Source organism: Oncorhynchus masou, chromosome 23 (assembly GCF_036934945.1).
Source record: "Oncorhynchus masou masou isolate Uvic2021 chromosome 23, UVic_Omas_1.1, whole genome shotgun sequence".
Classification (NCBI taxonomy): domain Eukaryota; kingdom Metazoa; phylum Chordata; class Actinopteri; order Salmoniformes; family Salmonidae; genus Oncorhynchus; species Oncorhynchus masou.
The window spans coordinates 25,860,060-25,884,460 of record NC_088234.1 but is presented as its reverse complement, the minus strand read 5'-3'; the positions used below and the strand labels follow the sequence as shown (position 1 = coordinate 25,884,460).

The following is a 24,401-nucleotide window of genomic DNA, read 5'->3' as shown; positions in this document are numbered from 1 at the left end:
CTTTGATGGTGCCTAATGAACAAGATCCTGTATTCCAGATTGAGCCTTTGGACAGCTTGGCTCCTGAGGTTGTGCAGCTGCAGTCTCTGTGGAAGGCCGAAGTCCTGTCTGACGGTCGCTATGGGATCTACCTCTCGTACCGGGAGCTGAGAGCGCAGGACGGCAACACCAAGGACGAAGACCTCATCTTCCACATCCACAGACCACCATACTTTGGCTACCTGGAGAATACGATTAAAGGTGAAGCCTTACATGCAGGGGCGTCAGGCCCCATTCAATCAGTTTTATCCTTTTGTCCACTGAAAATATGCGTAAAATAAATAATATTTTCTGTAATTAATCCAAATGCATTTAATTAGGCCATCAGTGCTCCTTCAAAAAAAGACCATTACGATAGCCCATAGACCCCAGGTTAATTGTGTTTGCTCTTCAGTAGACAGTCCATCTTACACTGTGCTCTTGCAGGCAGCTTTATCCAGCAGCGTTTCACTCAGAGGGACCTGAGCAAAAGGACTATCGTGTATATCATAGACCCAGCTACAGAAGCCCTGTCAGACAGCCTGGAGTTCAGAGTGTCCGACCCCCTGGGGAACACTGGGCCCTCCCACACGTGAGCTGCTACTCCGCACAAGACACAACTAGTATTAGTATGCTCTACATACTGTGGTCAGTCAGGGGGAGGAGAGAACCAATGGTTACATACATACTAATGTACACGACGAGGCCAATTTATATGACAGCTTATGAAGATTTGTACTGTGTCCTCGTAATGAAAGAAGGTACCATCCCCCTCAATCAACTTGGAAAGGCAACGCAGGATCTTTGGTAAGTGTGTGAAACTGTTTTCACTGTGCTGTGTTCTTCATGGTTCCATGCTGCAGGCTGGAGCTGAAGTGGTCTCGTGTGGAGCTGGCTGTGTCTGAGTACCAGGCATGTGAGGACCAGGGCACTGTCTCACTGGACGTCGAACGGAAAGGCAACATGGCCGAGTCCTCGTACATCACCATCAAGGTTTCTGATCGATCCGTTTCAAACAGTATGATTCTTAGAACAATTCCTGTAATCTAGAAATTCTAGATAAATTGCATATACATATCTTTACCTTCATTTAGCCAGGTTAGTCTCGGTGAGGTAATTCGAGTGATAGATGGCACTGTAAATCCATTTTAGTGCGATGAATGTAATGTCACTTTCGGATTCCCCTTTTGTCAATATCTTAGGTGAGAGAGGTCACAGCGACTGCTGGAAAGGATTTCACTCTGAGCCCGTCCAGCCTAATCCAGTTTGATCCTGGTACGTGTGGCTTTGGAGTGGGTTGATATGAGTTACCATCATAGATTAGGAGATAGGTAACTCAAACCTGTGCTCTCTATGAAGGCGTATCCAAAAGGAGCTGGCGTATTGAAATTACCCAAGATCACCTGGAGGAGGCAGAGGAGACATTTGAAGTGACACTGGTGTCCCCTGAGGGAACCGTAGTAGGCAGCACCTCCAAAGCGCTGGTTAAAATCAAGGACTCTGGGAAAGGTGAACACTGGGGAACTAGTGACTAAATCAAATAGAAACCTTTTCTATTGTCTTGTGAGTCAATGCCGTTTCTTTATTTTAATCTAAAAAGGTTGTACATTGTCAAGGTACATTTTTCATGTTATTGAAACTGGAGGGACCGAGGAAGCCAAAGACTGATAGACAATACACCAACCTTCTATGAAGTATTGACGTGGTTTCAAAATCTCAATGTAAGTCTCTGTGCTTTTCCAGGACAGTGTGGATCCAGTCGGGCCCCTATGGGCTCCAGTCTGGGGGGGAAGCAGGTTCAGTCAGGGCCGTACCCCCAACATGGCTCCATTCATTTGGAGACACTACCCCTTGCCAAGGCAGACCAGCAGATGACCTGGACCCGGGGCGATGGTATGCCCCAGTCTGTGCCCGCTGCTGTGCCCGCCAAGCCCAATATGAAACTCAGAGCCATGGCCAACAGAAAGACGGTGAGTTTTTACTCTGTAATCACCGGTGTGACTGTTATTCTGTTGAGGTTTGTCCCAAGTCTTTGTTCCAAGCCTTCACTCTAAACTATGCTAAACCTAAGAGTTATGTAGTACAACTTGATCATGTATTATCTTCTCACAGATTCCACCATCGTCAGTCCATCGCAATGGAACAGACACTGTGTTCACGGTAAGGCTATGACCTTTTTCACTAATCTAACACAGTGAATCCAACCTAGGGACAGCCATCACTGTCTTTCTCTCACTGCCTCTCTGTGGTTGCAGTACCACGGGATCATGTCCGTGCGCCTGGAGGATGACAAGTCACCGTCTAGGAAGGGAAGGAAGGCTAATATTCAGGTGACCAGCAGAGGGCGGCAGCAACATGCAGCCGCAACAACACCAGTGGCTCCCAACCTCAACCCTAAACCTGTCCCTAAGACTAAGAGTGACAGCTTGCTCCCACATACAATACCTGAGAAGCCCAATAAGGTGAGTCATCGTTACATTGATTCATAACAGTTTCTATATCACAGCAACTTTAGTACAACACCGACAATCACATCGAGAGGTTTGGATCTCATGGTGTAGCAGCTAAGTTAGGACTGAAATCGCCTCAATATAAACAGACACTGAGGGTTATTCAGTCATTAGTGGCAGTGGCTATATAAACAAACCCAAAGCATAGATTAGTCTCTCTCTCTTGGCCTATAAACTACTTCCAATATGATGAACAAATTAACTAAATGTGTTACTTACTCTAATAATTTTGGCCCTCAGGAGCCTTCACCTAGCTCTGGCCCTAAACCCTGTGTCCCAGAGCTGATGGGGCTCCTACACTTTAACCAGAGCTCAGGCGGGCTCCTCCGCTGCAACGGGGTCTCCTGGAAGCCCTGGGCTCCCACTGATGAGGTAATCAATCTGGGACGGATGGTGCCGGAAACAGAATAATGTACCCTCATCAATTGCCCAATTGTATTATGAATATCATACTTAGACTATTTCAGGGTCATAGAGTATGGGCTAACCAAGTCATAGCTCAACATTCTGGGCCACTGTCTTGGACTGAGCTTGATGTGTCTGGGAAACCAGCCCTTAATGTTAGCCATTTCATATTTCAGTAATGAACTCTCACCTCATTGGCCAGCCATTTTCATCCTCCCCGACACAGATGGTCAGTGCTCAGAATTGTCGTAAGGGCTGGACCTATCACAGTGGCAACTGCTACTTCCTCAGCAACGAGCGTAAGTCGTCGTGGAGCACCGCCATCAGAGCATGCAGGGAGAGGTGAGAAGTGGAACAGGAAACATGTGACCTATTTTGCAAGAATGTGCCTTTGTGTTGGAGTAAACTATAATTTCTTATTTCTCCTGTGGTTCCAGTCACCAAGCCAATCTGGTGAGCGTTTCTTCCAAGGCTGACATGGACTGGCTGTGGGACTTCAGTGGAAGGAAGCCATTCTGGATAGGTAAAAAGTACCTTGTCCTATTTCCATTGGACGAAAAGTGCCTCAACGTGTGTGCGTGCGTCTACCTCACTCACTGTCCTCTCTCCATCTCTCAGGTCTAAACGACAGGGAGAGCCCTGGACGCTGGGAGTGGGTGGGTGGAGAACCCATCACCTACACCAACTGGAGGAAGAGCCCGGCCAGAGGCAAGAGGAAGGGGACCAGGAGGTGTGTTCTGGTGTGGAGGAGGGCCAAGTGGCAGATCAGAGACTGTAAGACGGGCAGGGGACATCTCTACATGTGTTACATCAAGACGTGAGCCGAGGGGGATCCCTACATTGGATTGATGCTATGAATCGGAACTATTTTCTTTTCACTGCTGTTCCAACAGGAGTGGAGCTGACCCTCAAGACAAGTTGCATTCATACAGGTAACATCAACCAATCACCCAAAGGAGATTTACTACGGTACTACAGAGATAGATGAAGAGGTCAGCTTTAATGAAACGGAAGTACTGCATCAAACACATCAGTCGCAAACATGTCACACATGCACCGCTGAAGCTCACGCTTTTCCCAGCTACTGTAGTTTTAAAGGGATCATTCACTCCAATGACACTGGTTTCCTTACCATTCTTAATGTTGAGTAGCTTTAACATGTACAGTACTGTTCACATGTGTAACAGCTATACTTATTACTATTATTGTTGTTGAGTGCTGTAACTGCTGCACTGGTCATATGTGTAATATTTAATATCTGTGTATAACAAATTGTATTGTGAGTAACGCATACCTCTCAACGTGTACATTTCAAGTATTATTTGATTTCACCGTCTCAAGGTTGTATTCAAATGTACGGTCCTTGATGGTAGTAACACTGTCTTGTCTGAAATCAGTCATAACTGGGTTTGTGGACTACAGTATTTCTGTATTAACAAAATGTAATATTTTATGAATAACAACGTAAGATTCAAGTTACTCTCATCACTGACCCTACACTCAAGGGCCAGTTTATTAGGTATGCCATCCTGTTCACTAAAATGCTTTGCGCCTACAGACAGTGAGTCACGTGGCCGTGGCTTTCTATATAGAGCAGGCAGACAGGCATCGAGGCAGTCGGTCACAGTTAGATTGAACGTTCGAGTGGGGGGAAACGAGTGACCTAAGCAACTTTGAGCGTGGTATGTTAATTCCAGTATCTCAAAAAACAGCTCGTTGAAGAGAGGTCGAAGTAGAATGGCAAGAATTGTGCAAGCTAACAGGCGTGCCACAAACTGGTAGATAACAGAAAAACATTGAGTGGAAAAACATTGCCTGGGTCATGCTGATGGAATAGTTAGGATTTCGGCGTCCATGACCCCATCCTAGTGTCAACGGTACAGACTGGTGGTGGTTCTGTAATAGTGTCAGGAATGTTTTCCTGGCACACGTTACGCCCCTTGACACATATTGAGCAACGTTTCCAGATCCCAAAGAATTTGGGCCGTTCTGGATGCAAAGGGACGACCGACCCAGTACTAGATGGGCGCACTTAATACTGGCCACTGAGTGTATATGGTGCCAACTCTACAGTTCACATTATGCCACAGAAACTCAAATACAGAAAGGCATCAGCTGCCTTCGAGACAGCTTCATATGCAGTTGTGGGATCACTCAGTTGCTTTCTCAAATGACATTGTGACAGTTGCAACATTTTAGCCAGTTACTGTACAGAATTTATTTTAATTTCACATTCCATTTCAAATGTAATGATTTGTATGCAATTATTTTATAAACATATATTATTCCAGAAATCTATCAGGTTAATCTTTATTCTACTGCTTTATTAGTTATTTTTCAAGAATAGGCGAATAATAGTATGCTAATAATGCTAAATTATTTTGACACAACAATGCTGCATTTGAGTAAAGTAGAAGTTCAACAATTTGACAAACGTAGTCTACTCTGCCCCTGAGCCATATCATGCAGGTTTGCATTTTTCATCATGAATCTTGATCTGGAGGTAGCTCTGCACTGGTCACTAGCTGGCACAGCCACAAGTCATAACATTTTATTTTAAGCCTAACCACACTGCTAACCCTAATCTTGAAATTAAGAAGGTAATGTTTTTCTTTCATAAATGTTACAATATAGGCAATTTTGACTTTGCAGCTGGCCCATCTAGCGGAAATCGCTCAGTTCTGCCTCAAGGACAAGACTCATCCCAATAAACGCCAACCTGCCCATAACATAACAGTTTATATAAATCATTGTGCAATCACTATGAATACGTAATAGGCGAAAGCAATATGGTGGATATGTACCAGGAAATCCCCCCGGCCTCCCCAGTTATGGTAAGGAGAACGGGAAGGGGACAGCACTAAGACTATTAGGAGGCAGCCACTAGCCCTGATATGGCCTTGTAGCAGACAAAATTTGATCCATATCAGAGCGACGAGGTCACAAACAAGTGCGAATCTCAAAGTAGGCCTTCATTCCAATTTGATAGACAGAAACAATTTGGTCCATAAAACCATTAGTGCTTCAAGAAAATATTAAATGTGGCTTCAGGTCAGAAACCTAATGAGGTTTACTCATATTAATTTGAGAGATTGATTTGATTAACTCGCCCCCTGTTACACTAGTACTAGGGTAGCCAAACTCACCATTAGAGTTGAACAATTCCGGTAACTTTCCCAGAATAAGAAAGAAAAAAGGTGCAACATTTACTCACCATTAACAAGATTCAATTTTTTTAAGCAAGGTTAAAAGACTAACATTTCGGCCTTCATCAACTTTCCCAAAAAATCCCGGTTGGAGAATTCCTGCATTTCCTGCTCATTCCCTCCTGAATCTACTAACCAGGAGGACCAGGAACAACTGGGAATGAACTGGATCTGGAATTGTGCAACCCTACTCACCAACAGTAATAAGCACTCAGCACTACATAATCATAGAAGTCCTATAGCTAAACATCTACGGGTTAATGCACTAAAACCAATGGAGACAACATGATGAAAACCAAATGGTAAACTCAAACCAACAGAGGGCGGACACACAAATTACTATTAGATACATAAGACAGAAGGTTACTTGAGGCAAAGGGGAAATACATGTGATTGGTTGGAGTAGATTGGTAGGCGTATAACGCAAATGGTTGCTTGTTAAAATCTAATAAATGGACAACTTTAGCAACTTTGCAACTAAACTCAGCAAAAAAAGAAACGTCCCTTTTTCAGGACCCTGTCTTTCAACGATAATTCGTAAAAATCCAACTAACTTCACAGATCTTCATTGTAAAGGGTTTAAACACTGTTTCCCAGGCCTTTCAACTGACTCTGAAAAACACCAAAAGAAAGATGCCCAGGGTCCCTGCTCATCTGCGTGAACATGCCTTAGGCATGCTGCAAGGAGGCATGAGAACTGCAGATGTGGCCAGGGCAATAAATTGCAATGTCCGTACTGTGAGATGCCTAAGACAGCGCTACAGGGAGACAGGCGGACAGCAAATCATCCTTGCAGTGGCAGACCATGTGTAACAACACCTGCACAGGATCGGTACATCCGAACATCACACCTACGGGACAGGTACAGGATGGCAACAACAACTGCCTGAGTTACACCAGGAACGCACAATCCCTCCATCAGTGCTCAGACTGTCCGCAATAGGCTGAGAGAGGTTGGACTGAGGGCTTGTAGGCCTGTTGTAAGGCAGGTCCTTACCAGACATCACTGGCAACAATGTCGCCTATGGGCACAAACCCACCGTCACTGGACCAGACAGGACTGGCAAAAAGTGCTCTTCACTGACGAGTCACAGTTTTGTCTCACCAGGGGTGATGGTCGGATTCACGTTTATCGTTGAAGGAATGAGCGTTACACCGAGGACTGTACTCTGGAGTGGGATCAATTTTGAGATGAAGGGTCCGTCATGGTCTGGGGCGGTGTGTCACAGCATCATCGGACTGAGCTTGTTGTCATTGCAGGCAATCTCAACGCTGTGGGTTACACAGCAGACATCGTCCTCCCTCATGTGGTATCCTTCCTGCAGGCTCATCCTGACATGACCCTCCAGCATAACAATGCCACCAGCCATACTGCTTGTTCTGTGCGTGATTTCCTGCAAGGCAGGAATGTCAGTGTTCTGCCATGGCCAGTGAAGAGCCCGGATCTCAATCCCATTGAGAACGTTTGGGACCTGTTGGATCGGAGGTTGAGGGCTAGGGCCATTCCCCCCAGAAATGTCCAGGAACTTGCAGGTGCCTTGGTGGATGAGTGAGGTAACATCTCATAGCAATAACTGGCAAATCTGGTGCAGTCCATGAGGAGATGCACTGCAGTACTTAATGCAGCTGGTGGCCACACCAGATACTGACTTACTTTTTATTTTGATCCCCTTTTGTTCAGGGACACATTATTTCATTTATGTTAGTCACACGTCTGTGGAACTTGTTCAGTTTATGTCTCAGTAGTTGAATCTGGTTATGTTTATACAAATATTTACACATGTTCAGTTTGCTGAAAATAAACACAGCTGACAGTGATAGGATGTTAGCTAACCCTTACCCGAACCGAGTGGTCGCCAACCGGTCAATCCTTTTTAAAATCGTTCTTGAGCTGTTGACGGTAGGGGCACTTGATGCAAAAATCCTGCGCACCGGGTAGGCAGTGTTCCCATGAGACAAACTCCGCCTACCAGGCGGACCGGCAAATATGTGACTAAATCGAGTGCACCTACTGCGCTGCCCAATCGGATAGCTCAAATCACCGTGGCTACCGAGCTTCCATGAACCTGGCCACAGCCAAGTTTAATAGGCTACTAGCCTACGTAAGATGTAATAACTTTTAAAACCATGACCACAGAGAGCCTGTCAACGAATACATCAAAGAGGTGCTGTTTTTATGAGTGAGTGAGTTCATGTTTAAGTTTATATTCAGCACTGTCACTGTTTTTATTCAACACTATTACAAAACGCGCTTTCCCGTACTTCCGCTCAGGCTGCAGTTGCAGCTGCAATGAATGAGTAGCCAAGTATCGATAGCCCTGCGTTTTATTATTATTAGCAGCTCGTCGTGTCGATTTTAATATTAAGGAATATTTAACTTTCTCTGGTCATAGGAACAACATGAATTTGTGCATGAGGCAGATGCGGTGCGACTCAGGTTTCGCCATCAGGTGGAAGACGGTGTCCCCTCTCTCTGGTCACTCTCATCGGGGGAAAGGAAAGAGAGAGCAGGGACCATGGAAGGCGGTTGGGAAAAATCTTTTGAATGGTCATCCAACTCGGAATTCCAAGTCCGAAACTCAGGCATCTTTCTAGAGCTCCGAATTGTCGAACTGAAGATCACTGACGTCGTGATTTGACCATCAGATGCAGGTACTATCAAGTCCAGTAAAATAAAAAAGCGAATTATTTCAATTCATGCTGCACAGTGCCTCCCCTCACAAGTGCTAAATGCTAAAACAACTTATCTATTTTGTTATCAAAGCTCGAGTTTTGAAATATAATATGGTCTGATGAACAATATTGGCATGCCAATCATATAGCCAATATGTTGTGATAATGTATTAGATCTACTGCACAAACCTCATTCCAACAGAACTGTTTGTGTGAGGTTAATGTAAAAATATATATCTGAGACAGTAGATCTCAGTTTGCTTTTTAACTGCGAAAGTGATCTTGACTCAGGTTAGGGCAGTGGTCACCAACCTTTTCTAACTCCTAACCTTAACCTAGCATGCGTTAGCCACCGAGCCAACGTTAGCAACAACAAATTGTAATTCATAACATGTTACAAATTTGCTAAAAGTACAATATGTTAGGAATTCCCAAAAGGTATGACATTGTTTGAATTGCAATTCATAACATACTGTACAAATGTTACAAATTTCAATATCATACGAAATGATATTTGTAACGCATCATACGAAACGGATGATTGACATCTACAAATTAATACATACCTACGAAACGTAACATATAGTTGTGGCTTGAGATCTTCACTGGGTGTGAGCTATTGTGTGCTAATGTTCAATCACCTAAGCAGCTAACTTTAACCTGACTAGTACTATGAATCTAGCTAACAAATAACTCACTGCACAGCTGATGTGGAGAACATGGGAGGAAGGACCACAACAAACCTTTCTGTGATGTTTATTGTACACAAACAACTAATACCTTTTAAAGGACTGACTAGCTCCAGCACAGAACTGTGTTCTATGCTGGGGCCATATGTCAAGTCAACTGCCCCAAAATGACACTTACAAAGAACATGGATGTGGTGATTGGTCAACACTATAGCCAATCACCCCACATACAGTGCATTTGGAAGGTATTCAGACCCCTTGACTTTTTCCACATTTTGTTACGTTACAGCCTTATTCTAAAATTGATTCAATATTTTTTCCCTCATCAATCTACACACAAAACCCCATAATGACAAAGCAAAAAAAATATATATTATAATAATATTATAATAATAAACTGAAATGTCACATTTAAATAAGTATTGAGAACCTTTACTCAGTACTTTGTCGAAACACCTTTGGCAGCGTTTACAGCTTCTTGGGTATGGCGCTACAAGCTAGGCACACCTGCATTTGGGGAGTTTCTCCCATTCTTCTCTGCGGGTCCTCTCAAGCTCTGTCAGATTGGATGTGGAGCGTCGCTGCACAGCTATTTTCAGGTCTTTCAAGAGATGCTCGCTTGGGTTCAAGTCTGGGCTCTGGCTGGGTCACTCAAGGACATTCAGAGATTTGTCCCGAAGCCACTCCTGCATTGTCTTGTCTATGTGCTTAGGGTCGTTGTCCTATTGGAAGTTGAACCTTCATCCTAGTCTGCGGTCCTGAGACCCCTGGAGCAGGTTTTCATCAAGGAGCTCTCTGTACTTTGCACCGTTCATCTTTCCCCTCAACCCAGACTAGTAACCAAGTCCCTACTGCTGAAAAACATCCCCACAGCATGATTCTGCCACCACCATGCTTCACCGTAGGGATGGAGCAAGGTTTCCTAGACATGACACTTGGCATTCAGGCTAACAAGTTCAATCTAGGTTTCATCAGTCCAGAACGTATTGTCTGTTATGGTCTTAGACTCCACTAGGTGCCTTTTAATTTCTTTAACCTGTTTTCGTTTGTCATTATGGGGTATTGTGTGCAGATTGGTGTGTAAAAAATAAAAATAAAAAAAATAAAAAGTATTTAATCAATTTTAGAATAAGGCTAACGTAACAATGTGGAAAAAGTCAAGAGGTCTGAATACTTTCCGAATATACTAGTATGCGGGACTTAAAAGGGGTATATCTGTATTCACAACAATACCATACTAAATGGAGTGTCTCAGATGTACATACAGATGGTGTTACAAATTACAATATGGGATATTAGGCCTGTACTCTGCTGCAAATAAAAAAATACTGTAATCGCTCAAGTGAAAATACCTTAGTGTTGATAAAACTGAGGGATGAATTAATGCCCCACCAATCCCTATCTAACCTAAGGTCCTTTTTATACTCAGGAAAATGCAACCAAATATGCCTACGAACAGGCCTGATAGGGAATAGGTTACAACTCCATTGCAGTAGCCCTAAAAGTAGCTTATTAGCCTATTACCTAGAAATGAAGATCCTCTGCCAAGATTAAACAGTCAATTAAATCCACCGAGCAACATCAGCCTCTATAAATGTGTAATCAGAAGTCAAACAGTGTTTGTGATATAATAGCCGCTGGCATGGGAAGCCAAGGTTATGTGTCCCATCTTTCTCTGTGTCAAAGTGGAACTTTGATAAGAAAGTGCATCTTCGTACCACATAGGGCCTTTCAGAGAAAATTTAATTGTATGACACTTGCATAAAGAGGTGGCATGACAGTCACCTCATGATGAGAAAAGCCCTGTCCCCCAATGTACTCTCAAAGCTTTCCCAAGTACAGCCTATATAGTTATCCAACAACTATCCCATTCTGCATTTTTCTACTGATGTTTGATATTTTCTCTAGTCACTGTGTATGTTATCGAAATGTTCATATAAATGGTAAATGTTGTTATCTAATGTTAGCTAAATGTTATCCCAATAATTATACAGTGGTTAGCCCATACAAATAGAATGAGATTCTATTAGAATGGGATAATGTAATGATGTGATTCCACCTTACAGGGGGGATGTTTGGCCTGTTACTTTTTGCAAGGTATCTAACAAGTTGATAAAGCTAGCTTTGAGGCAATATAATACTAGCCTAGCCAATTAATGTTAGGACCTGGCTGGAAGTCTTCCTGACCAGACACAGCTAACAACATCAGGCTTTCTTTGTGTCATTAAAACATGAGAATAGAGTCGAGAGCGAGATATTTAGGACTTTCTAGCTAGCTCCCTAGCAACTAACGTTAACGTAAACATCGCTTTGGTCCATAGAATTGCCCTTATTTTAGCGCCCCAAAAACGTAATACTTCCAGATCAACTGTAATGTTAATACCATTGTAAAGAACAATTTCTCCCCTTTCTAACAGAATCAATTACATGACCTAAACGCTGCCCGTTTCTGCATAATTCAAGCAGGCAATGAGCCCCGTCGGGTCTTTTTAAAAATGGCGGGTGGTGAAGCGAAACTAATGCTTGATAGTGAGAAGGAAAGATGTGTGGGGAAAATGGCTTTTTTTCACTAAATCTGTCTAACTTATCACCTTATTGCCTCTAAATTGTAAATAAAACACTATAAAGAGTTTATATAATGTGTCATTACATACCTATTTGAAGGTTTGTGTCGAATTTGAATCTGGTTTTTAGGGCGGTGCTAAAGTGAAGTTAGAAGTAAACAGCGGCTTTGAGTGATGATCGCATGCAACGATGACGAAAAAAATGACTAGGTATCCCCCCCTTACCCCCGTCACTGTCAATTTCTTGTTTTTAAAGGATGAGAGAAGTGCTACACCTGGTTGAGAGAGATTGTAAGACAGAAATAGTTGCTTTATGCGTGCTGTACGTTACGACATGACACGTCAAGATGTAACGGAGGGTCAGTTCTTTTCAACTTTTCTCCAATACTATAGATCCATTAACATGTCGATCAACGCTTGAATAGAAAACTAGTTCACACCCCCGATTTTGACGTCAACACAGTCGCTACAGTCCCATTAGTTTTCTTTGTAGCCTCGTTTGAATGTTGCGGTTGCGCACATTTGTACGGAATGGGGTGAGTTTACGTTATATAGTAACTAGCCTGGCTATCGTGCAAGTTTTGAAGAGTAATCAACGTTACTGGTTAGCTAGTTATGCTGTCACAGCCCTCGACCTCAAATGCAGTAATTTTACTTTAAAAGCATATGGTCAAGGTAACAAATAATAGCACAAAAAAACAATAGTCACACATAACAATTTTCTTCTCTGTACAGCTGAAGTGGGCAGAAGGGTAGCTAATGACGTTGGATCGTCACTAGTTATTATTAAAATGTGATTTTGAACTGCTAACACACTGCTAACCTCATGACAAAAATGTCATGATTTTTTTACTATAATTTCCACGTGCACGTAAATGCAGAGCACCAAAGATGATGGTGTCCATGCCATAAACCGAAGTAGTGAGGTAGTGAGTGAGACAAGTTAACATTTGTTTTTGTTTTCTTTCTGAATGGTTAACTCATAATATGGATGATAACATCTTTTTCAAATAGTGTTGGGCAGGTGTTTTTCTGATCTGACCAACCACTGCTCAGAATCTCAGAAAGGTCCAAACAAGCTAGTATATTTTTGCATTGAAAGACTATAGGCCAGTTACCTGTATAGCTCGATTGCTAATGTATGACATAATTTCTTACCTTACTCAATAGATTAATCTTATCACATGAATATCAATTTAGACAAGGTATGTCATTGTCTACCATCCATTTAAAACCGCATCAGAACTCAAGGTCATGTGCTGTGTATTACTTTTTATTACAGTTAATGTCTTAACATTTAATGCCACAAGATAAAGATGTATCATTACTTGTTTTAAATAGATGTATAGAGGGCTTGCAGTTGTCACAAATCATCTAGCAACTGCACCAAGCGCCATATTGGAAGACCAAACTCAGTAGCTCCTTTCGGAGACCCAAACTAACATACTGTGTACTACATACTTAATGAGTATATACTATATGCTATTAGTTCATTTTAGTATACTGTAAACAAACAGTATGCTTTCAGTTGAGCGTACTAGCTCTTCACCTGTCTACTGGAAGTTGATGCTTGCTACTGTAGCTAGTTAAGCATATCAAATTACTAGTTAGACATCTTACGACTTCGGGTGTGTTCTTAAATTCAATGTGGAGTGCCAGAGTGTGCTTGTAAATTCAAGCACCCAAGCTAACGTTGGCTAGCTTTCTAGCTACTTCCAGACACAAATCAGACCACTCTGCCCATTTTGCTCGCCCTAGCAGAGCTGGTTAGGCTGTTTACATGTTATCCAGATCGTTGGTGACTGTAACTGTGCTGCTGGCAACAATTTAATTCAAATCAAATTTATTTATATAGCCCTTCGTACATCAGCTGATATCTCAAAGTGCTGTACAGAAACCCAGCCTAAAACCCCAAACAGCAAGCAATGCAGGTGTAGAAGCACGGTGGCTAGGAAAAACTCCCTAGAAAGGCCAAAACCTAGGAAGAAACCTAGAGAGGAACCAGGCTATGTGGGGTGGCCAGTCCTCTTCTGGCTGTGCCGGGTGGAGATTATAACAGAACATGGCCAAGATGTTCAAATGTTCATAAATGACCAGCATAGTCGAATAATAACAAGGCAGAACAGTTGAAACTGGAGCAGCAGCACGGTCAGGTGGACTGGGGACAGCAAGGAGTCATCAATTACGCTTTTTTTGCCGCCGTTTACTGACACCGGCCATATTCAACAGGTGTTGAGCGCTACTAAATTCATTATTCTGGCTCTGGTACACCCAGACGAGTGCTCTGAAATCGGAGTAGATGGCCAGAGCGAATTCAGGAAAGCATAAGGAGATGCCCATAAACCATGTTTTAGCCATTGCTCTCTCTCTTACGCTTGGTCTTCACAAGAGAAGGTCACTGTTGTTTTATACTGGTACCTTTCATTTATTTAGCGTGGGCTATGGCCAAACAATAGCCTGTGTGGGAGTTGGGAATAAACCATGAATCGTAAACTCAATCCTCTGTCTGGACAATTATGATCTAGCCAGGTCATTACAATGCTATATACTCAATTCACATCACAAATGGTTCAGTTAGTATGAGTATTTGAACACAGCTAGTCAATTGTTCACATGGCTGGCTGCGTTTAGCTGCTGCCGGAAACTTCAAAAGATTTCCCATTATTTAGTTTTTCTAAGGACCCTGAAAATGGAGGCAATGGGAAAACCTATTCCAGTACTGTAAGTAAATATATTTTGAAAATGATCAAAAACGATAGCTAGCTAGCTTGCTACAGAAGCGTAATGTGCATGCTAAATCAAATTAACTGCTAACGTAATGTTTGCTAGTTAGCTAACTTTACATACTGTATAGCTAGCTACGTGAATTAAATATCAACAGCTTGCTAACTTCATATTAGCTAGATAGCTATGTTGATGTATTTATCATTGTAACTCCAAATGCATTTGTAGCAAGGTAGATAGGTAGCTAGCTAACAGCCATGGAAGAGGGTGAAGATTTGCTAGCACTTCCAGCTGTGAGAGAAGGGAGAGTAGGCTACTCTGGATAGGGCATGTACGCTACAAGACCAAAAATATGTGGACACCTTCTTGTCGAACCTCTCATTCCAAAATCATGGGCATTAATATGGAGTTTGTCCCTCCTTTGCTGCTATAACAGCCTTCACTCTTCTGAGAAGGCTTTCTACTAGATGTTGTAACATTGCTGCGGGGTCTTGCTTCCATTCAGCCACAAGAGCATAAGTGAGGTCGGGCACTGATGCGATTAGGCTTGGCTCGAAGTGGACAGCGATTAGGCTTGGCTCGAAGTCGACATTCCAATTAATCCCAAAGGTGTCCGATGGGGTTGTGGTCAGGGCTCTGTGCAGGCCAGTCAAGTTCTTCCACACAGTTCTTGACAAACCATTTCTATATATACCTCGCTTTGTGCATGGGGGCATACTGAAACAGGAAAGGTCCTTCCCCAAACTGTTGCCACAAAGTTGGAAGCACAGAATCATCTAAAATGTCATTGTATGCTGTAGCATTAACATTTCCCTTCACTGAAACTAAGGGGCCTAGCCCAAACCATGAAAGACAACCCAGATCCTTCTTCCTCCTCCACCAAACATTGCATTTGGCACTATGCGTTCGGGCAGGTAGCCGACATTCCAGTTAAATCATCCCAAACCCAGATTCGTTCATCGGACTGCCAGATGGTGAAGCGTGATTCATAGCAGAGCAGAAATTTGACTAACTGACTTGTTGGAAAGATGGCTGAGCTCTTCAGTAAGGCCATTCTACTGACAATGTTTGTCTACAGAAATTGCATATCTGTGTGCTAAATTTTAACACCTGTCAGTGACCGGTATAGCTGAAATAGCCGAATCCACTAATTTGAAGGGATGTCCACACACTTTTGTATGCAGTGCATTCAGAAAGTATTCCCTTTTCCACATTTTGTTACGTTACAGCCTTATTCTAAAATTGATTAAATTATTTGTTTGTCTCGTCAATCTACACACAATACCCCATAATGACAAAGCGAAAAACATTTTTTATTTTTTTTATTTTTATTTTTACAAATGTAAAGAATCATTTAAAAAAGTCTAAACCTATTTACAGAAGACTCAAATTGAGCTCCGGTGCATCTTGTTTCCATTGATCATCCTTGAGATGTTTCTACAACTTGATTGGTGTCAACTTGTGGTAAATTCAATTGATTGGACATGATTTGGAAAGGCACACCTCTGTCTATATAAGGTCCCACAGTTGACAGTGCATGTCAGCGCAAAAACCAAGCCATGAGGTCGAAGGAATTGTCTGTAGGGTACCAAAACATTTTTGCAGTGTTGAAGGTCACCAAGAACAGTGGCCTCCATCATTCTTAAATGGATGAAGTTTGGAACCACCAAGACTCTTCCTAGAGCTGGCCACATGGCTAAACTGAGCAATCGGGGGAAGAAGGGCCTTGGTCAGGAGGTGATCAAGAACCACATGCTCATTCTGACAGAGCTCCAGAGTTCCTCTGTGGAGATCAGAGAACCTTCCAGAAGGACAACCATTTCTGCAGCACTCCACCAAACAGTTATTTATGGTAGAGTGGCCAGGCAGAAGCCACTCCTCAGTAAAAAGCACATGACCGTCTGCTTGGAGTTTGCCAAAAGGCACCTAAAGGACTCTGACCATGAGAAAGAAGATTCCCTAGTCTGATGAAACCAAGATTGAACTCTTTGGCCTGAATGCCAAGCATCACATCTGGAGGAAACCTGGCACCATCCCTACGGTGAAGCATGCTGAGGGGTTGTTTTCCAGCGGCAGGGACTGGGATACTAGTCAGGATCGAGGCAAAGATGAACAGAGCAAAGTACAGAGAGATCCCTGATAACTTCTCCAGATCGCTCAGGTCTTCAGACTGGGGCGAAGGCAGGACAACAACTCCGCAACCAAGACAACGCAGGATTGGCTTCGGGACATGTCTCTGAATGTCCTTGAGTGGCCCAGCCAGAGCTCGGACTTGAACCCGATCGACCATCTATGGAGAGACCTGTAAATAGCTGTGCAGCGACTCTCCCCATCCATCCTGACAGAGTTTGAGAGGATCTGCAGAGAATAATGGTGTGCCAATACAGGTGTGCCAAGCTTGTAGCATCATATCCAAGAAGACTCAAGGCTGTAATCACTGCTTCAACAACAATTTTGTAAATATGTTTTTGTTATTTTTTTATTCTTTACATTTGTAAAAATTCTAAATATCTGTTTTCTTTTTGTCATTATGGGGCATTGTGAGTAGATTGAGGTGGGGAAACAATGTAATCCATCAAGCGGTATGATTAAACTGGCTCTCATGAGTACCGCCACAGGAAAGGAAGACCCAGATTTACCTCTGCTGCAGAGGATATGTTCATTAGAGTTACCAGCCTCAACTTGCAGCCCATATAAATGCTTCATAGAGTTTAAGTCACAGACATCTGAACATCAACTGTTCAGAGGAGACTGCGTGAATCAGGCCTTCGTGGTCAAATGTCTACAAAGAAACTACTAAAGGACACCAATAAGAAGAGAATTGCTTGGGCCAAGAAACACGAGCAATGGACATTAGATCGGTGGAAATTTGTCCTTTGGTCTGGAGTCCAAATTGGGGAGATTTGGTTCCAACCGCCATGTCTTTGTGAGATACAGAGTAAGTGAACAGATGATCTCTGCCAGTGTGGTTCCAAACATGATGCATGGAGGAGGTGTGATGGTGTGGGGGTGCTTAGCTGGTGATACTGTCTGTGATTTATTTAGAATTCAAGGCACACGTAACCAGCATGGCTACAACAGCATTCTGCAGCGATACACCAAACCATCTGGTTTACGCTTAGTCCCACTATCATTTGTTTTTCAACAGGACAATGACCCAACACACCTCTATGATGTGTAAGGGCTATTTGACCAAGGAGGGGCGTGATGGAGTGCTGTATCAGATGACCTGACGGCCACAATCCCCCGACCTCAACCCAATTGAGATGGTATGGGATGAATTGGACCGCAAAGTGAAGGAAAAGCAGCAAACAAGTGCTCAGCATATGTTGGAACTCCTTTAAGACTGTTGGAAAATCATTCCAAGTAGAGCTGGTTGAGAGATTGCCAAGAGTGTGTGAAGCTTTCATCATGGCAAAGGGCGGCTGTGAAACTGGGTACTGGACTTCCTGACGGGCCGCCCCCAGGTGGTAGGGGAGGCAACAACATCTCCACCCCGCTGATCCTCAACACTGGGGCCCCACAAGGGTGCGTTCTGAGCCCTCTCCTGTACTCCCTGTTCACCCACGACTGCGTGGCCACGCACGCCTCCAACTCAATCACCAAGTTTGCGGACGACACAACAGTGGTAGGCTTGATTACCAACAACGACGAGATGGCCTACAGGGAGGAGGTGAGGGCCCTTGGAGTGTGGTGCCAGGAAAAAAACCTCACACTCAACGTCAACAAAACTAAGGAGATGATTGTGGACTTCAGGAAACAGCAGAGGGAACACCCCCCTATCCACATCGATGGAACAGTAGTGGAGAGGGTAGTAAGTTTTAAGTTCCTCGGCATACACATCAGACAAACTGAATTGGTCCACCCACACAGACAGCATCGTGAAGAAGGTGCAGCAGCGCCTCTTCAACCTCAGGAGGCTGAAGAAATTCAGCTTGTCACCAAAAGCACTCACAAACTTCTACAGATGCACAATCGAGAGCATCCTGGTGGGCTGTATCACCGCCTGGTACGGCAACTGCTCCGCCCACAACCGTAAGGCTCTCCAGAGGGTAGTGAGGTCTGCACAACGCATCACCGGGGGCAAACTACCTGCCCTCCAGGACACCTACACCACCCGATGTTACCGGAAGGCCATAAAGATCATCAAGGACAACAACCACCCGAGCCACTGCCTGTTCACCCCGCTATCATCCAGAAGGCGAGGTCAGTACAGGTGCATCAAAGCTGGGACCGAGAGACTGAAAAACAGCTTCTATCTCAAGGCCATCAGACTGTTAAACAGCCACCACTAACATTGAGTGGCTGCTGCCAACACACTGACTCAACTCCAGCCACTTTAATAATGGGTATTAATGGGAAATGATGTAAAATATATCACTAGCCACTTTAAACAATGCTACCTAATATAATGTTTACATACCCTACATTATTCATCTCATATGTATACGTATATACTGTACTCTATCATCTACTGCATCTTTATGTAATACAGGTATCACTAGCCACTTTAATTATGCCACTTTGTTTACATACTCATCTCATATGTATATACTGTACTCGATACCATCTACTGTATCTTGCCTATGCTGCTCTGTACCATCACTCATTCATATATCTTTATGTACATATTCTTTATCCCCTTACACTTGTGTATAAGACAATAGTTTTGGAATTGTTAGTTAGATTACTTGTTGGTTATTACTGCATTGTCGGAACTAGAAGCACAAGCATTTCGCTACACTCGCATTAACATCTGCTAACCATGTGTATGTGACAAATAAAATTTGCTTTGATTTGGCTACTTTGAAGAATCTAAAATATGTTCCGATTTGTTTTACATTTTCTTTTTGGGAACTACATGATTCCATATGTTTTAATGTCTTCACAATTATTCTACAATGTAAAAAATAAAGAAAAACCCTTGAATGAGTAGGTGTGTCCAAACTTAAGACTGATATTGTATATTTCCTGAGCATTCTTATCTTTTAGAAAACTTGTTCCTAATGATTTATTTTCTGACTGTCTTTTTAGCCATTTATGAATGTGTTATTCAATGTATTTCTATGTGCTATAGTCGTAAAGGCCAAATTCAATATTTTAGCAAATATGTGTTGTACCTGAAGGGGTCCTAAAATTCCAAATCAAATAGCTAAATGCTCCATAGTATGACCATCTTAAAACAATTCCATATTTCAGCTTAGAATCCCCTCAACCATAAAGTCATAAGATAAGTTATCCCATTTTAATTTTGATAAACATGTTGAAAATATATTTTAAATTATGCTAACTTGCCTTGAACTAGTTATCTATCTATACAATGATTATTTTTCTCATCTTGATAAATCTTTGAAGTTCAGTTCGATAGGCAGCAGTGTTATGGAGGGTTCAATGTTGAAGTTCCTTCCTCTTTTTGCTGCCTTCCCTGGTCCTCTGCATCCTATAGGTCTTCTTAGCCTGCGCTCTCTCTTTCTCCAAAACCTCAGTGTCATCCAGGATCTTCAGGCTTGGGATCTGACTGATCACATACTGCCTGTGTGGCCAGAGGAGGAATATGTTGGTGGGCGAGACACAAAAAGCATAAAGCACATAATTTCATACTGTAGTAATGACAGAACATATTGATGAGGAACAGTAAGTCTGGTATATAGCAGGGGTCTGTACCAGGCGGCCCGCGTTCCAAAACCGACCCGCAAGTGTTTTTTTGTGTGTGGATTGATGCGGGAAAAAACAATTTAATACATTTTCAAACAAGGCTGTAACGTAACAAAATGGAAAAAGTCAATGGGTCTGAATACTTTCCGAATGCACTGCATATCACACAATTTTAACTCCCAACTTATTTTGAGTTATAGAATCATGTCATATTCCTACGACCTGTGAAGGTTACACAACACATCCTTCTCATCTGAATCTGAAAAGACACCTGATCAAAGAGGTGCAGCTTTAGTGTATCAGCTGTGTTTCACTCAAGCTCACCTGTAGTCTATGTACTGGTCTAGACTCCCCCCATTGAAGTAGCTGGGTGCTGATTCGTTGTTCATCATGCTGAGAATCCTACAGGAAGTAAAAACATCCAGAGGTCAGACAACAACACTTAAATGCCTAGTCACCTTACTCCTTTACATACAGTGAGGGAAAAAAGTATTTGATCCCCTGCTGATTTTGTACGTTTGCCCACTGACAAAGAAATGATCACTCTATAATTTTAATGGTAGGTTTATTTGAACAGTGAGAGACAGAATAACAACAAAAAAATCCAGAAAAACTCATGTCAAAAATGTTATAAATTGATTTGCATTTTAATGGGGGAAATAAGTATTTGACCCCCTCTCAATCAGAAAGATTTTTGGCTCCCAGGTGTCTTTTATACAGGTAACGAGCTGAGATTAGGAGCACACTCTTAAAGGGAGTGCTCCTAATCTCAGTTTGTTACCTGTATAAAAGACACCTGTCCACAGAAGCAATCAATCAATCAGATTCCAAACTCTCCACCATGGCCAAGACCAAAGAGCTTTCCAAGGATGTCAGGGACAAGATTGTAGAACTACACAAGGCTGGAATGGGCTACAAGACCATCACCAAGCAGCTTGGTGATTATTCGCAAAGGGAAGAAACACAAAAGAACTGTCAATCTCCCTCGGCCTGGGGCTCCATGCAAGATCACACCCCGTGGAGTTGCAATGATCATGAGAACGGTGAGGAATCAGCCCAGAACTACACGGGGGGGGATCTTGTCAATGATCTCAAGGCAGCTGGGACCATAGTCACCAAGAAAACAATTGGTAACACACTACGCCGTGAAGGACTGAAATCCTGCAGCGCCCGCAAGGTCCCCCTGCTCAAGAACGCACATATACATGCCCGTCTGAAGTTTGCCAATGAACATCTGAATGATTCAGAGGACAACTGGGTGAAAGTGTTGTGGTCAGATGAGACCAAAATGGAGCTCTTTGGCATCAACTAAACTCGCCCTGTTTGGAGGAGGAGGAATGCTGCCTATGAACCCAAGAACAACACCCCCACCGTCAAACATGGAGGTGGAAACATTATGCTTTGGGGGTGTTTTTCTGCTTTGGGGACAGGACAACTTCACCGCATCAAAGGGACAATGGAAGGGGCCATGTACCGTCAAATCTTGGGTGAAAACCTCCTTCCCTCAGCCAGGACATTGGAAATGGGTCGTGGATGGGTATTCCAGCATGACAATGACCCAAAACACACGGCCAAGGCAACAAAGGAGTGGCTCAAGAAGAAGCACATTAAGGTCCTGAAGTGGCCTAGCCAGTCTCCAGACCTTAATCCCATAGAGAATCTGTGGAGGGAGCTGAAGGTTCGAGTTGCTAAACGTCATCCTTGAAACTTAATGACTTGGAAAAGATCTGCAAAGAGGAGTGGGACAAAATCTCTCCTGAGACGTGTGCAAACCTGGTGGCCAGCGTCAAGAAATGTCTGACCTCTGTGATTGCCAACAAGGGTTTTGCCACCAAGTACTAAGTCATGTTTTGCAGAGGGGTCAAATACTTATTTCCCTCATTTAAAATGCAAATCAATTTATGCAATTTTTGACACGCGTTTTTCTGGATTTTTTTGGTTATTCTCTCTCATTGTTCAAATAAACCTACCATTAAAATTATAGACTGATAATTTCTTTGTCCGTGGGAAAATGTACAAAATCAGCAGGGGATCAAATACTTTTTTCCCTCACTGTATCTACCTCTATCACTCCAGTACCCCTGCACATTGTAAATATGGTATTGGAACTGACCCTGGATGTGGCTTACTTACTTTCTTGTGTTGTTCTTATCTTATTTGTATTTCTTGTTTGTTCTAACTTATGTTGTTTTTAGGATTACATTGATGTATGTATTACTTCATTGTACTTGTGCATGTGATATTAACTTGAAAATGGTGTTTGTGTTCTGGTTTCATGTTTTTTTATGTTGTATTAACATGTCTGTTCAGTGCTCCACAATGTTGCACCCTACTGAACGCAGTTTGGAATGAAAACAACAAAGATGTTGGCTTCAACAGAAACTGTCACCCAGGCAAAAACACACACGCACACACTGCCCCAATGGCTTCAGTAAAAGCCAGTCTTACTTGATGTTGGGGAACTTGCTTCGGATCTCTTCAACGAAGATGGGCAGGTTGCTGACCTTGTTCTTGTTGATCCACACGGTGGTGACACTAGGCATGTAGGGGAACTTGACGTGGGACGAGTAGCTGTTGCAGTCCAGGATCAGAGTGCTGAGTTTACCCAATTCACCCAGGAGAGCTGGGCTCCGTTGGCAGCTGAATGAAGGAGAAACATTGCCAGGTAGACTGTGTGTTAATAGTATAGTACACATGCATAGCATGTTTCTGATTGGTGCATGAAAGAGAGAGATGGAATTCAGATGTGTGTGTGTGTGTGTGTGACACGTGTGTATTTGCCTCTGTCTCTACAGGGCTCAGAGCAGAAGGATACTCCTCCAGCAGGTTGTAGCTGAGGTCCAACACTTCCAGGGTGTCTCGCTGGGCTAGTATGACTTCGTAGGGGATCTCTAGCAATCCCTGGTAGGCAAAGGAGAGACTCCGAAGCCCCAGCACCGGGCCTGGATGACCGGGCTGACCAGGCCCCCCTGTCTCCATGTCCAAGAGGCAGAGCTACAGCCTCCCAACACCTCACTTCTCTGTGTCAACTAGCCAGATTACCAGGGGATTCAGATACATGGCGCCATAACTCCCAATATCCACCCTCAAATCAAAACGACAAGGGCATCATGGTTTAGTTATTGAGAGTACTAATTACCAAAACCTCTTTTCCAGGAGTTAAACATAAACAAGCAGCCAAAATGCTAATAGCTCACCTAAACATCTGCTGAATTGTACATATAATTGACTGACAAGATAGTTAAATCAGCTGATGTCCCAGGGAAACCTGGGTTCAAATACTATTTGTAATCTTTTGCGTACTTTAAGCGTTTGCTTCAGCCTGCCTGGGTTGCTATGTGGGTGGGGTTTGCAACAGGGAAGCTCAATGTTTTTCTCCAGGCAGATAAGCCCTCTCATAGTTCTACAAACATCTTTTAAATCTTGCCATTTGAAATAATTATATGAAAAAGCTACGGTCAGCAACTCTTAAAAAAACAATCTGGATCGCTCACGAATGACACCACGGGTGCAGCAAAGCTGTCTCTCAAACTTGTCAGAGATACATAGGAACATTCATAGAAGCAGGTCAGTTCAAATAGGCAAACATGATTTCACAACCAATACATACAGCACATGAACAGATCTATATACAGGTAATCATTCCATTTGATCCAACTCACCGCGATGTATGGTTTTCAGGCAGCTTTACCGGCTGAGATGCAGTCCGCTCACTGCACATAAAAGGCACTCATTCATGGCTCAGCTCTGGATCACAAGATCTGGATAATCACATTGGCCGTTAACCCCTTCCTGTCCACGGGTTCTCCCAAAGGCCAAGACCCGGCATAACAAGTGGCGTAACAATATGTTAAGTTTCAGATAGAAATGTAATGAATAGAGTTGACACGATTCCTTATTCCACGTGTCAGAGAGCCATGTTCATTCTACATAATACATTTCTCTCTAAATGTTCCA

General features: G+C 43.0%; 2 protein-coding genes across 4 annotated transcripts in view; one reads left to right on the top strand and one right to left on the bottom strand.

The window, feature by feature from the left end:
• frem1a (Fras1 related extracellular matrix 1a) overlaps positions 1-5,227 on the top strand; it is a 31,546-nt gene extending 26,319 nt beyond the window's left edge. For 2 of the 3 annotated variants that reach the window (XM_064931691.1, XM_064931693.1), the window contains 12 exons: positions 39-240; positions 466-610; positions 882-1,011; positions 1,221-1,293; positions 1,378-1,527; positions 1,762-1,988; positions 2,131-2,178; positions 2,274-2,480; positions 2,769-2,900; positions 3,160-3,275; positions 3,371-3,456; positions 3,552-5,227. In XM_064931691.1, coding sequence (XP_064787763.1) covers positions 39-240; positions 466-610; positions 882-1,011; positions 1,221-1,293; positions 1,378-1,527; positions 1,762-1,988; positions 2,131-2,178; positions 2,274-2,480; positions 2,769-2,900; positions 3,160-3,275; positions 3,371-3,456; positions 3,552-3,754 — 1,719 coding nt within the window. In that variant the 3' untranslated portion in view covers positions 3,755-5,227. Of the gene's footprint in view, positions 1-38; positions 241-465; positions 611-881; positions 1,012-1,220; positions 1,294-1,377; positions 1,528-1,761; positions 1,989-2,130; positions 2,179-2,273; positions 2,481-2,768; positions 2,901-3,109; positions 3,276-3,370; positions 3,457-3,551 lie in introns of those variants that run through there. The other variant, XM_064931694.1, reaches the window with a different exon arrangement.
• Positions 5,228-19,140: 13,913 nt separating this feature from the next.
• Positions 19,141-24,181, bottom strand: LOC135509949 (uncharacterized). Its single transcript, XM_064930768.1, has 4 exons — positions 24,107-24,181; positions 22,893-23,084; positions 20,769-20,846; positions 19,141-20,322 (listed from the first exon to the last, which is right to left on the bottom strand). The coding sequence occupies exons 1-4, from the start codon at positions 24,163-24,165 to the stop codon at positions 20,178-20,180; spliced, it is 474 nt and encodes a 157-aa protein (XP_064786840.1). The 5' UTR covers positions 24,166-24,181; the 3' UTR covers positions 19,141-20,177.
• Between the last annotated feature and the right edge of the window lie 220 nt (positions 24,182-24,401).

Coding starts and splice junctions, on each gene's coding strand:
- LOC135509949 (XM_064930768.1), bottom strand. CDS start 24,165: ATGTGCAGTGAGCGGACTGCATCTCAGCCGGTAAAGCTGCCTGAAAAC. Junction 20,847..22,892: donor AGCAAGTTCCCCAACATCAA/GTAAGACTGGCT, acceptor TACTTCCTGTAG/GATTCTCAGCATGATGAACA. Junction 20,323..20,768: donor GACCAGTACATAGACTACAG/GTGAGCTTGAGT, acceptor CTGGCCACACAG/GCAGTATGTGATCAGTCAGA.